Source organism: Polypterus senegalus, chromosome 2, assembly GCF_016835505.1.
Source record: "Polypterus senegalus isolate Bchr_013 chromosome 2, ASM1683550v1, whole genome shotgun sequence".
In the NCBI taxonomy this organism is placed as follows: Eukaryota; Metazoa; Chordata; class Cladistia; order Polypteriformes; family Polypteridae; genus Polypterus; species Polypterus senegalus.
Genome location: NC_053155.1, coordinates 134,555,917 through 134,571,121, shown reverse-complemented (window position 1 = coordinate 134,571,121; position 15,205 = coordinate 134,555,917). Strand labels below are relative to the sequence as shown.

General features: G+C 39.0%; 1 protein-coding gene across 2 annotated transcripts in view; it reads left to right on the top strand.

The window, feature by feature from the left end:
- The window catches only part of pros1 (protein S), a 116,110-nt gene that overhangs the window by 68,308 nt on the left and 32,597 nt on the right, over positions 1-15,205 (top strand). For both annotated transcript variants that reach the window (XM_039744669.1, XM_039744668.1), the window contains exons 10-11: positions 960-1,149; positions 3,475-3,639. In XM_039744669.1, coding sequence (XP_039600603.1) covers positions 960-1,149; positions 3,475-3,639 — 355 coding nt within the window. The remainder of the gene's footprint in view (positions 1-959; positions 1,150-3,474; positions 3,640-15,205) is intronic.

Here is a 15,205-nt window from a genome sequence, read left to right as displayed (position 1 = left end):
AAGAGGCATAGGCAAAATAGCCCCAGGAAGTGATTTGTGTAAAAGGGATCCATGTGAAATAAGTCAAAGCAAAAATCAATAAGTACTATAATAGGTCACCCTAATTTAAAGAATAAATGCCTTGTATTTAATTTGAGCTCAATTCATTGAGTGTAGTTTTGGACAAATGTATGCCACCATCAAGTTGGCAGTATTTTTAATAATTGCAACATTCTTTTAATAGAATATAATAGAATATTTCATTGTTTTACTAGTAATGGTATGCAAAGTGATTTGAAATTAGTATAGCGAGAAATTCGTGTTACTGACAAGTATACAAACCAAAATACAACCTGGTGTTCAAGGCATGTTAAATAATGTGTTCCTTGCTGAATTATGATATTGGGTCTTTAACACCTCCTCAGACTACATTAATGGTAAGCCTAATATTTTGGTTTTGTGATGTATTGAACAGAAATATTTATTTATGAGCAGAGATTTATGGAGAAGTCTGAATATTTAATTTTTTTTTTCTATAAACTGTGATTGGACTTTACATAAGTGACCCTGCTGTTAAAGAAAAATAATAAAGTATGGATGAAGAATTTTTTGCATTCTTTGCATAAATGATATTTCAGCAGCCATGGTGTTTGGGCATACGGTAGATTAAAAAGATAGGGGAAGTGTTAGAGGAAGCAGGCACAAGCAGAGAGTATTATAAGGTTGCCAAATAATGAGAAGCAGTCTAGGGTGTTTGCAAGTAAGATGAGATTTTGTTCCTTGTTTTAATATTGTTCGGTTTAAAAGCCATAGAAAACAATATAGAGGGATTAGTTTAAAGAAACTGTAAGAAATACGTAGCAAATTCCTAGTTTGAAAATAAACTTGTTAGCTTAGTGTTTTCATCTAAATAGTTTAAACAAATCAATTGTGTTTACTTTTTGTTGGACATTCTTCTGTAAATCAACCTTACATTGCAGGTTTTCTGCAGAGTTTGACATCAGAACCTATGATCCAGAAGGTATTATACTGTATGCTGAATCACCTCGCAACATTTCATGGTTCATGTTGGGCCTTCGAGATGGCAAGATTGAGATCCAGTATAAGAACGGTCATTCAACTAAGATCACCAGTGGTGGAAAAGCTATTAATGATGGCCAGTGGCATATGGTAAATACAAAAAGTTGGTTAAAATTTTTACTCTTTTTAAACAAGTAGTCTAAGTATTAAAATTTGTGTCAAATTGTCAGTCAGACAAAATCTTGAACGGATACTTGTAACGGCCCGACTCCTTACCCAGCCAACAGCCACATAACCAGGACCTGTGGCCTGGATAAATTGCTGAGAAGAACCTACCTATACCAAGCCATACTTCTGACAAATAATATTTTCCCTCCTCGCCAATCGACGGTTTAAAGACTAGCAAACAAAAGCTGATATGTAAAATAAGTGTGGAAATATATTAAATAAAACACAATGACAAATACAATAACACAAATCCCCGACGTAAAAATATATCTATATATATATATATATATATATATATATATATATATATCCCTCCACCAAACCAGCAAAGTGAAAACACCACATATACAATAACAAAATCTCCCTTGCCCCTGCAAATGTATAACAAACACAAATAATATCAATAGATGATTACTGAATGTCAATGACGTGAAATTGAGTCCGGGTAAATCACTGTCCAGAATAATGCCCCCGTGACCCTGTAGTTAGGATGTAGCGGGTTGGATAATGGATGGATGGATAATCAAAAATGGATGTGTTTGCGTCTCCCAAATAAAACAGAACAATCTCACTGTGCTTCCTCGGCAAATGGTAGATAATAATGTCCATGTCTGGCGATGGTTGGGCTGTCGTGATTCTGGCGGAATGAGAAGCAAACTGGAACAAGGTGTGATGTAAATAATGGCAGAAAAATGATGATCGGTTGTCAGTAGTTGAAATCTCCGTCTCTCTCTCCTTTCTCCCTCTTCTTTCCCTCCTGATCGTTTAAATAATGACGAGCCAGATGTAACTGGCAAAACTCCGGTACTGATGTGTCCAGGGGTCGCTGCCTCCCCGCAACATCCTTCCCCGTTTCTCATTACGGGGATGACATTTAAACAGCCACATACTAGTTTAGACAGGGTGCTATGACGAGACGCGACTGGGTGCAAACACTATACACAACAATACCTATGTGGCCCCGCTATATAAGCTTGGACAAGGGAGGTCCAAAGTACCGCTTGATATTGGCCATGTGTATGATGTTTGTCCTGGTGTCGGCACCGCTGCCCCTTTGGATGAGAAAGTTGACCGGACCTTTGTTTAATTACTAATGCTGGATCTAACCACTTAGGCACAAGCTTGGCAGAGAACCGCTTGCTGACATTAGGAAGGTGGTGGGCTATAGTCCAGACCAAGTCGCCCAGCTTAAAGTGCACTTTCTTCCGCCAGGCATTATATAACTGGGCGTGTCTGGACGTCGATTCCACCAACCTCTGTTGGATTCTACGCTGAAATTCTTCCAATTTTAAAATGCTGTTGTTAAAGGTGATTTGTGAACTAGGGGCTGCGGGTAACAGTCGGTTTGAACGGGCCCTTCAGCTGTCTGCCCAGTGCCACCAAAGCAGGCGTTTCACCTGTGGCTTTGTGCAACGCGGTGTTCAGGGCAAACCGGAGCTAGGGGAGCCATTTATCCCAGTCCTGATGGCGTTCACCCACGTAGGATGCAATCATACACATTTTACCTAAATTAAGGTTCTTCAGAGAGGGCACCACTTATGTAACGGCCAACCCCTTACACTGACAACGCAACTGTTGTCTAAGCACACAGCACTCTTGCCACAGCTGGCTGATCTTCACTTTCTGTCGGTTTGGCCCCCCTGACCATTAGACAAACGCTGTTCCTTCATTCCATATCTCTCAGTGGCAGTACTGACAATCATGGAGCACATTATCTGCAACCTACAGTCAACAGCTCCTCTGGCTGTAGTTTCAAGGCTATCCATAAACTTGTATCGGTAACCATATGTCTGTCCTAATGGGATGCTCATCCCTGGGGCTATGTTTCCCTTAGGCTTTCAGTATCGTGTCTGTGGGTGCTCCCTTGTAGAAACTTCAGTTTGGGGGGGCTAACCATTCCCGCCCCATTTACTATCTCTGCTCTGCAGTTGTCTGCTGTCTTTCCAGCTGTCGTTACTCTCTTCATGGTAATCATCTGGCCTGTTCCCAGAAGTCTCTGGCTCTGCCAGACTGAACTGATTTCACACACACCTTAGAGTCCAACCTAGACACATCATCAGTGATGTAATCTTTACAAAATTACTTTTATCTAACTACTGTATATAAACAGTGTAACCAGTGTTTTTCTTAAGTGTAAGATAAAAATGATATACTGTACTTTATATAATATATAATTATATACTGAAAAAGTCTTGTATTTACATAATGTTTTTTTCTCAGTTTCAACATTTTTGTACATATTTTCAGATTACTGTTGAAGAAATGGAGACTAGCATCAGTGTGAAAGTTGCCAAAGAAGCAATCATGAACATTAATTGCCCAGAATCCCTTTTTACTCCCCAGCAAGGAATTTTGGAAACAAAAGTGTATATTGCAGGTTTACCCCGCAAGGGAGACCATTTAATCACACCAGTAAGTATGCAGCATATATTTCTTAGTAAGGTATTTAACCTAAATACAGTTCTTATACTTTTTGTTCTTTTTTTGCTATAATGAACGTTAACTTGAAAGTAAAGAATCTGTCTTGTTGATTTTGTTAAATTTACTACAGTCTCAGTAATGTAAACTAAAATTAACTAACTACTTAGCATTTATTACATCTTTTTTTTCTTTGCTACCTTTGTGTATGTACATTTGTCTAGCAAATAGGTTAAGTCTAAAAGCTTCAAAAATAAAAACCATCAGCTTCAGAATTTTGTCTCTTTGACTGGAGAGCTAGAGTGCACTGGTATTGGATAAATGAATGACAGTTGAGAAATTTCAGAATCCAGTACAGCTTTTTAATTTCAAGAGTGCAGAGCAACAGAAGTAATGAAGCTCTTACTCTTCTGAAAATGGTTATGTATGAAGTTGATTGGATTCCCAAAAGGACATTCACTTTTGGTGTTTAAGTAATTCTGGAGATGTGCCGGATTCATACTGCTATTGGTAAGCATGTCTCTGCAAAAAGTTATAACAGTTGTAGATGATATGTTTTTGTGAATGTAAATCTGAAAAGTTCATAATTGTCTTTGAAACTGATGCGGTTTTGGCTGTATTTTTGATTTATTTATCTCCCCTTGTTCGTGCTGCTAAATAATGTGCTACCAGTGTGTTTCAAACAAACAGCAGAAGATGGTCCCACTTTTTATTGTACTGGTATCTTTTCTTCTTTTCTGTGTGGATAGAAAATAAGTTGTTACTGGACTGCTTTTTAGTACTGCGTTTTATTCTGTTATTTAATAACCAGTGGCGTCTCAGTGTTGAGGGCAGGTGGGAAACTGTTCTCCTATCCACCAGCACTGGTGTGCCAAATTAAATAAGTTGCAAAATTGCTTCACAAATGTAACATTGTCAGAATATATATGGCAAACTCAACTCAATTGCAATAATGCAATATTTAGTACAATCCTCATTCTCTTTGTTAAACATCCGTAGACTCAGAGTGCCTCAATTTATGTAAAAGAGTGATGGGTAGTCTATTTCCTGGCATCTAGGAGCTGTGTTTAACATTAGAGCAATAACAAATGATTTTTGTCTGGGCTTCTTATGCACATTACAGGCAGTGCATAGTGTTCCTGGCTCCATGTTCTATTTGATCATGCTGCATTATGCATTTAAGAAAATCTCATTATTGTGAAGACCTGTGTTTTTAAAATTCATAATCTTCCAAGTATGTTTATGTGTGTTTTTCAAGCAGCAGTGCCTGAATCTGAACAACTTTCTGCTTCACAAACACATTGCAAAAAAAAAGTAAAAATATTAATACTAATCCTGGCTGCATTGGAGGCAAGAAATAAATCTAGAAGATATCCAATTTAAAAAGACAGTGTAATGTTACAACTGGAGGTTATTTTGTTTTCATTTGTTAATTTGTTTAATTATTTATACATTAATTTGTTCATTTGGTTATTTTGGAAATATTTTGCTATGTTCATTATATCTACTGTGCAGAAGACAATGAGTTTTGTAATGTACCCTGTGGTGCTGTAAACAAGTTAGACTTTATGACTTTATGAGTGAAATATACAGAATTATAGACGTGAAGCATTTTTATAAGTATAAAGTCAATTGACATACTGTGCCGTGTCTCTTCAGTTTAAAAAAAGTAAACTTTCAAAGAAAGTGAAAAAAACAAAAATAATGTAATACAAACGCAAAGTTTAAATTTAAAAATGGCACAACTATTGCCATTATGTTAAAAAGCAATGTACAAAATTACAAAGAAACACCTACTACTGAAAGTTTATCCCATCTACTGTCAACATTGTCTACTACACGTAGAATAACAAACATACCAGGTAAAGTCAGTTGCTTAGTGCAAGATATGTGGCCCACTAACAATAACGGAAGTGTGGCTTCCATCTGCAAAAAAAAAAAAGCATTACAGTTAATGTTCCCATATTTTTTCCCACAATTAATGTTATTTAGGATGCTATTGTTCAGACAAGAGCTTTTTTGTATTAATAAGCACAAGTCTTTTAAGCCAGAGGTGATGGTGTTCTGATTTGTGCATCATATCTGAAGTTTTTTTTTCCTTTGGCCTATTTAAAATAACTAGCCAACCCGCGGCGTAGCATACACCGCATAATCAGGCTGCTGTTTAAACGATTTTTAAGCACAGAGGAAAAAATAAACATTTGAAAAATCCGTAATTTAATAAACAAAAAAAAAAAGTAACATTGCAACAATGCACGCTACGAACCAACATACAATTGTCCGTGACTGAAAACTGGAGGAGCGCCATCGCGCTTTCTCCTTCCAAAGCGAAGGACGGGGTTGAACTGCGCTCGTTCAGTACTCACTGCCCGCTTATGTGCCCGCCCCTAACTCCCTACCTGAGTCGCTTTCGTCTGTGTACAGTCCACACGCACCTGTGAGTCACGTTGACTGTTAATTTTCCAAACACTGCCTCAGTCAGTTTCCACGTTGATTTTTCATTGTTCTTTGCGGTTCCGGCTCCTTTTTTATATATAATCCACCAAGTCACCCGACCATGCGGGGGGATGGTTTACAAAGGGTAGGGACGTAATCAGTGCGAGCGTATGACCCGCACGTACTGGGAATTTCGTTAGTGGGAACAATTGCAAGCCACGGTCTCCATCATGAATGGGGTTCAGCGGCTTACGCACGGCTCCCCGCGCCGGGTAGACACACGTTGATCCATTCAGTGTAGCGCGCGTGCAGTACCGGACATACAAGTGCATCACAGACCTGTTAATGCTCAATCTCACGTGGCTGAAAGCCACTTGTCCGTCTAAGAATTTGGACGCCGACCACTGTTGGGTCGTGTAACTATTTGGCAGGTGGGAGACTCGTTCGTTTTCGGAAATAACCAGTCAAATCGCTCCACCAACTAAGAACTGCCATGCACCACCACCCACAGAATCGAGAAAGAACTATCAGTCTGTCAATCCTCTCCGTTTCCGGGCCGGGTGAGGTTTCCTGTGTTGAGTCAAATGAAGCGAAAGGCTTCACACCTGGTGGTGCCCTTCCGTCAATTCCTTTAAGTTTCAGCTTTGTAACCATACTCTTCCCTGAACCCAAAGACTTTGATTACCCGGTTGGCTGCCCTGTTGCGGGGCCTGCATTGGTGAAGCAGGTGAGACGGTAATGAAACAGAGGCACAGGGCTTATTGGTTTTTAAAGACTGCTTCCTTCATTGGGTTTTAACCAATGCACAGAACGAACTAACACACAATCGTCCGTGTGGCGTGGAGGGTGGAATGGGAGGAGAGGAGAAGGACATCCACTCCGCTCCCTCCGTCATGCTAGTCTGCTGATTTCTCGTTCAGCATGCACTGCTTGCTCATATGCCCACCTTCAACTTGTCACTCGAGTCGTTGTCGTCTTTGTACAGTCCAGATGCACCTGTGACTCACGTAGACTTTTCGTTGTTTTGTGCGGTTTTGGCTGCCTTTCTATATATAATCCACCAAGACACCCGACCACGGTAGTAGTGAGGTGGGAGAGGGGTGTGTACAAAGTGCAGAAGCATCTAAGAAGACGCATGTTTGTCACGGATGCGAATTGCTGTATGTAGCGTGTAAAACAGTTTGCCAGGGTGCATGCGGTCGTGCGTCGTAACCGAAAACTCGTTTTTTAAAGACTGCTTACTTCATTGTGTTTTAACCTCAGTTGTAAAAGAATATTTTAAGGATCCCATGGGATACCCCTCGCAAACCGTTTTCCACGCTGCATATAGCGATTCACCTCCGCGAGAAACATGCCTCTATTAACAGTCAGCGTGGGTCGGAGCTGCATGTTGCCTCTACGACAGACGAATATAAATGAGGCCATTTTTTCTGTGTCGTCGCATCTGAGTTGGTGGCCGTGGCTCTGCGAGTTGTCGTCGTATCCAATGGTCTTGGAGTTGGTGGGCGTGCCTCCTTCCTGCATGCGCCATAGGTGTCTAACTTGTCGGCGGCTTAGTGAATCCACGCCCCCTCCGGCGTGCTTTCCATGGTCGTCTTGCCTTAGTGAATTATATATATATAGATTTTGCAATCGATTCAAATCTGACAGAAGTATGGAAAGATACCCCGAATGTACAAAATTAATAAAACAATTTTGTCAACTAGACATGCGTGTTGCTGAGCTGTTTCACATTATTTCAGTACAGCTCATGGTTCCAAGAAAAAAAGAGTACACAAAACATCATAGCTCTTTGCTTCAACGCAGTTATCACTGCCAGATCTGTATACAAAAACAACTGCCCCAAAGAACAAACAAAGAGACAAACCTAGTGAGAACACAATGCAGAGGGTTTGAGTGCAACAGAATCATCTACAAGGTCATCTTGTCTTCAGTGTAAAAATGACCGCTCTTTCCCATTTAGCTTGAATGTTAAATTTGGCAGGATGATACTTTTATTTTTATATATATATATACTCGTGTGTGTGTATATATATATATATATATATATATACAGTAATCCCTCATCGATCACGGGGGTTGCGTTCCAGAACCCCCGCGATAGATGAAAATCTGCTAAGTAGAAACCATATGTTTGTGTAGTTATTTTTATATATTTTAAGCCCTTATAAACTCTCCCACACTGTTAACATTATTAGAGCCCTCTAGACATGAAATAACACCCTTTAGTCAAAAGTTTAAACTGTCCTCCATGACAAGACAGAGATGAAAGTTCTTTCTCACAATTAAAAGAATGCAAATAGATCTTCTCTTCAGGAGCAGAGAATTTCAGAGGGAGAGAGAGAGAGAGCAAAGGAAAAGCAAACAACCAAAAAATCAATACTTGTGCTTTTAAGTTTGCCGCGGCATTTTTTAGAGGAGCGTTAGTATCTTCTAAGCAAACAGCCTCTGTGCAAACAGCCCCTCTGCTCACATCTCCTCCGTCAAGCGCAGAGAACGTCAGAGAGAGAGCGAGATTAAAGCAACAAACAAAAAATCAATACGTGTGCTTTTGTGCTTTTAAATATGCCGAGCACCGCAATAAAGCGGCATTTTTTTAGAGGAGCGTCAGTATCTTTTAAGCAAACAGCCTCTGTGCAAGCAGCCCCTCCGTCAGGCGAGAGAATGTCAGAGAGGTGAGAGAGAGGCAGAGACAAACAAACAATCAAGCTCAGCGGGATGCATATCTTATAGCATTGAGGAGCTTTAGTTAATATGTAATACATGCTCTGATTGGGTAGCTTCTAAGCCATCCGCCAATAGCGTCCCTTGTATGAAATCAACAGGGCAAACAAACTGAGGAAGCGTGTAACATAAATTAAAAGACCCATTGTCTGCAGAAATCCGCGAACCAGCGAAAAATCGATATATATATATTTAGATGTGCTTACATTTAAAATCCGCGATAGAGTGAAACCGCGAAAGTAGAAGCGCGATATAGCGAGGATTACTGTATATATATATATATAAATATATATATATATATATATATATATATATATATACTAGCAGAATACCTGCGCTTCGCGTGGAGAAGTAGTGTGTTAAAAAAAAAGAAAAGGAATTATTTTAAAAATAATGTAAGATGATTGTTAATGTAATTGTTTTGTCATTGATATGAGTGTTGTTGTCATATCTATCTATATCTATATATATATATATATACATATATATATAGAGCAAAATACCCGTGTTTGGCAGCGGAGAAGTAAAAAGAAAAGGAAACATTTTAATAATAACGTAACATGATTGACAATGTAATTGTTTTGTCATTGTCATGAGTGTTGCTGGCATATATATATATATATATACACACACATATATAAACATATATATACACATGTATATACACACATACATATATATATACATATAAATATATATACATATATACACATATACATACTGTATTTACATATATGCTGTATATACACATATATATACAAATCTATATATATATCTACATATATATATTAGGGGTGGGACTCAATTAAAAAAATTAATCCAATTAATTAGGGGCTGTGTAATAATTAATCTTGATTAATCGTATGTAATCACACACGTAAATTTGCCCCAAAACGCAAATGTTTTTTTTAATTTAAAAGGGTTTTAGTGGCGACAGAATCAAATAATAGACATGGACATGAATATTGTAAACTCAAGCTCTTTTAATTTCTGAAAAAAAAATGCTTTTAAACTGCATTTGAATTTAAAACAGAAACAAAAATATCATCCCTGGTTAAAATTGGGCAGACTTAAAAATAAAGTGGTAGTTTAAGTACTTTAAGTACATTTTCAGAATGGTATTGTCTTTAAATAATAATAACCAAAATTTCAACATAAAGTGCAGTTTTTCTTTTTAAAAAAATAAGTCAGAAACATAAAAGGTAATTTGACCAACTTAATCTTTAAACTCTGAGTAACCTTAGCCAAAATTATTTTGTACATTAGGCTAAAACAGTGTGATCATTGAACATTTTGTAATTAGATGTAATTAGAATTACTAACGGTCACGGAAGTCCAATGATCCCCAGTAAGAGCCACAAAGTCCGCTTTCTGTAATGCATCTAATTTTGCTTGCTTTTCAGTGTGCACAAAACCATGCTTTTATCAAAGCTTCGCTCGGGTAGTTTTTTAAAATGAAATTTTCCTCCGATCAGTCGTAGAAACGCGCTTCATTCCGACTCTAACATTTTTGTAGCTGTGATGTGTGCATTAGTGTAATCGATGTACCAGGAAATCATGCATTGACAAAAGTTCCCCTTTGCTTGCAATTGAAAGTGTGATTAAATGCGTTATTTTTTGTTATGGAGTACATGCATCGAAGCTTCTCAGCTGTGCTTGTGCTAAGAAAAGGAAAGATTTTAAAAATAACGTAACATGATTCTGCGTTAACCGCATATTTTTTCATACGTCCCAAACCAAGGAAATGCGAGGTTAAAATGAACCGGGAAGCGCGCGTACATACTCAGTATATCCCCTCTCGGGAATCAAACCTCGGATGTCGGCGCTAGAGGTGAAGCCTCTACAATTGAGCCACGGCGTGTGGCTTGTCTATTTGAGAGTATGTAGATCGGGTATATATATATATATATATATATATATATATATATATATATATATATATATATATATATATATTCGCAGCGGAGAAGTAGTGTGTTAAAGAAGTTATGAAAAGAAAAGGGAACATTTTAAAAATAACATAACAGTGATTGAGTGTTGCTGTCATCAAGGATTTGATTATCATTATTTGTTTCAATCAGGGTCGTATTTGTACGATGTGTTGTGTTCAAGTTACATTCCGTGTTTGTCAATCGTTGTAAAGATAAGAGGTTTCATTCATCGATTCGTTTCTTACTGCATCAATAAACAGCTCGTCTTCCTCTTTATCTGAGATGTGACACACTGCATGCACGGGTTTTTTTTTTTTTACACTTTCTTCCTTTAGCGGGACATTCACTTTTTCCACCGTGTGCTTTGTTTCCGCAGTAGCTGCACTGATGAATATGCTTGTATGTATCAGGCGCTTCATATTTTTGCTGCCTTCTCAATTGTGTAATTCGGTTTTTGTTCAGCACTCTTTGGAACTGTTGCTTTTTGTCTGTGCACTGCATCAGTTCACGTGAGCCGCTTGGTGTTCTTGCATCGAAGGTTCCCAGCTGTGCTGGTGCCATTTTGTGTGATGTCCACGGCTGTATGTAATGTCAGCTAAGACCCGGCACTTAAAAGTTTCTCTTGCAGTTTCGCTGAGTTTGTGCCAAACACCACCCTGACCATCTCATCTTCCTCTACATTAGCACAGTCCTTCACCCGTGAATATTTAGCGGCAGTGTTTCTATTGGATTGCCGCTGACGGACGGCCTTATATGGGTAGGCACTAAATTACAAACACCAGCGGCAGCCTGTCTATGAACTTAATTTAAACTTTAGGTTTCCACCGTGCTTTGTTTCCGAAGTAGCAGCACTCATGAATATGGTTGTATATGTCATTCGCTCGGTTCTTATTGTTTCGCTGCCTTCACAATTATATAATGCATGTTTTCTTCAGCGCTTTTTTGAGCTCTTCCTGGTTTTCTACGTATTGCGTTGACAGTCAGGTCACGTGATTATGTGGGAGGCGTGATGATGTCACATGAAACTCCGCCCCCCCACGGCCATCCAGCTTAACTCCATTACAGTATATGGAGAAAAATAGCTTCCAGTTATGACCATTACATGTAGAATTTCAAAATGAAACCTGCCCAACTTTTGTAAGTAAGCTGTAAGGAATGAGCCTGCCAAATCTCAGCCTTCTACCTACACGGGAACTTGGAGAATTAGTGATGAGTCAGTCAGTCAGTGAGGGCTTTGCCTTTTATTAGTATAGATATATCTATATATATATACTGTATATATATATATATATATATATATATATATATATATATATATATATATATATATATATATATATATATCTCTATACTAATAAAAGGCAAAGCCCTCACTCACTCACTCACCTCTAATTCTCCCAACTTCCCGTTTAGGTAGAAGGCTGACCCCATCTTCACGAAATTTGGTAGGTGGCTTCCCTGCGCTTACTAAAACTGATGTACGTACTTATTTCGGTGGTATGACACCACTGTCGGCCGCCATATTGAAGTTTCCAACGTCACTAATTCTCCAACTTCCCGTGTAGTTAGAAGGCTGAAATTTGGCAGGCTCATTCCTTACAGCTTACTTACAAAAGTTAAGCATAACGGTCATAACGGTTGACAACGTTTGCCATGTTGAACTTTCTTATTAATGGCCCCATCTTCATGAAATTTGGTAGGTGGCTTCCCTGCGCTTACTAAAACTGATGTACGTACTTTTTCAGTGGTATGGCGCCACTGTCAGCCGCCATATTGAACTTTCCAACGTCACTAATTCTCCAACTTCCCGTGTAGGTAGAAGGCTGAAATTTGGTACTTATTTCGGTGGTATGATGCCACTGTCGGTCGCCATATTGAACCTTTCAATGGTTTTTGTTACTTATGGGCCCATCTTCAAGAAATTTGGTATGCGGGTTCCCAACGCTAACTGAATCCTACTTACGTACATATATACAGTGGTGTGAAAAACTATTTGCCCCCTTCCTGATTTCTTATTCTTTTGCATGTTTGTCACACAAAATGTTTCTGATCATCAAACACATTTAACCATTAGTCAAATATAACACAAGTAAACACAAAATGCAGTTTTTAAATGATGGTTTTATTATTTAGGGAGAAAAAATCCAAACCTACATGGCCCTGTGTGAAAAAGTAATTGCCCCTTGTTAAAAATAACCTAACTGTGGTGTATCACACCTGAGTTCAATTTCCGTAGCCACCCCAGGCCTGATTACTGCCACACCTGTTTCAATCAAGAAATCACTTAAATAGGAGCTGCCTGATACAGAGAAGTAGACCAAAAGCACCTCAAAAGCTAGACATCATGCCAAGATCCAAAGAAATTCAGGAACAAATGAGAACAGAAGTAATTGAGATCTATCAGTCTGGTAAAGGTTATAAAGCCATTTCTAAAGCTTTGGGACTCCAGCGAACCACAGTGAGAGCCATTATCTACAAATGGCAAAAACATGGAACAGTGGTGAACCTTCCCAGGAGTGGCGGCCAACCAAAATTACCCCAAGGCGCAGAGACGACTCACCAGAGAGGTCACAAAAGACCCAAGGACAACGTCTAAAGAACTGCAGGCCTCACTTGCCTCAATTAAGGTCAGTGTTCACGACTCAACCATAAGAAAGAGACTGGGCAAAAACGGCCTGCATGGCAGATTTCCAAGAAGCAAACCACTGTTAAGCAAAAGAACATTAGGGCTCGTCTCAATTTTGCTAAGACACATCTCAATGATTGCCAAGACTTTTGGGAAAATACCTTATGGACTGATGAGACAAAAGTTGAACTTTTTGGAAGGCAAATGTCCCGTTACATCTGGCGTAAAAGGAACACAGCATTTCAGGAAAAGAACATCATACCAACAGTAAAGTATGGTGGTGGTAGTGTGATGGTCTGGGGTTGTTTTGCTGCTTCAGGACCTGGAAGGCTTGCTGTGATAGATGGAACCATGAATTCTACTGTCTACCAAAAAATCCTGAAGGAGAATGTCCGGCCATCTGTTTGTCAACTCAAGCTGAAGCGATCTTGGGTGCTGCAACAGGACAATGACCCAAAACACACCAGCAAATCCACCTCTGAATGGCTGAAGAAAAACAAAATGAAGACTTTGAAGTGGCCTAGTCAAAGTCCTGACCTGAATCCAATTGAGATGCTATGGCATGACCTTAAAAAGGTGGTTCATGCTAGAAAACCCTCAAATAAAGCTGAATTACAACAATTCTGCAAAGATGAGTGGGCCAAAATTCCTCCAGAGCGATGTAAAAGACTCATTGCAAGTTATCGCAAACACTTGATTGCAGTTATTGCTGCTAAGGGTGGCCCAACCAGTTGTTAGGTTCAGGGGGCAATTACTTTTTCACACAGGGCCATGTAGGTTTGGATTTTTTCTCCTAAATAATAAAACCATCATTTAAAACTGCATTTTGTGTTTACTTGTGTTATATTTGACTAATGGTTAAATGTGTTTGATGATCAGAAACATTTTGTGTGACAAACATGCAAAAGAATAAGAAATCAGGAAGGGGGCAAATAGTTTTTCACACCACTGTATGTCCATAGCCTGCAGCTCGGTCACCGTGTGAGGTGGCGTTGGGTCCCCCATCCCAACGCCTCTCGCGTTGTTGACTGCCTGCCTATATAAGGCCATCCGTCGCTCCAGTCTCTACATTCCCTTCCTTGCTTTGCCACGGGATTCATGTCTCACTGCTGATAACTACAGCCTTTTTATTTAATCCACGGCTTCTCCGCTGTTTTATTGTTCATTTATTACGATTATAGTTATTGTAATTATTCTACACAGGAGCACTAGAAGAGTGAAATGCTTAAGCCCTTCACCTATGCATCTGCATGTGAGTTGATGGCTGCCAGTAAATTTGTCAGTTGTCGCTTTCAAGTGTACCGAAATGGCCAAATATTTTACACCTTTCGACACCCGCCAATGCCTCTTAAACATCTTAGATTGACAGGTGACGACTTCAGTAGTGGACAGTTTGATGTTTATGAATGTTTAAACTCTCAAAAGCTGGATGTGAATTTATCGATGAAACCGGTTGTATACTTACAACGCTTGACAAATGGCGAATGTCTCTTCAACACAAGTCCTACAAATACTGTCATAATTGAAACAAACCATGAAACTCAAACCGATTATGACAGCAGCAATCCAAGCTGTGAGATTTGAAACAAGATTACTGTTCACATGGCCAACTGTACGTTGCATGCTCAAGACTAAGCTCAGCGCACAGCTGGGTCATATTACAACCGGAGGGCCGAACTCACAATGTGGTATACAAAGAGATCCTTAACAAATAATTATTGGTATATTTTCCCTCAGTTTAAAAAGGTTTAATTTTCTTCTTAATAAAATTTTTAGGCAGTACTTCGCCGCTGCGAAGCGCGGGTATTTTGCTAGTATATATATAAAAATCACCCCGACAATA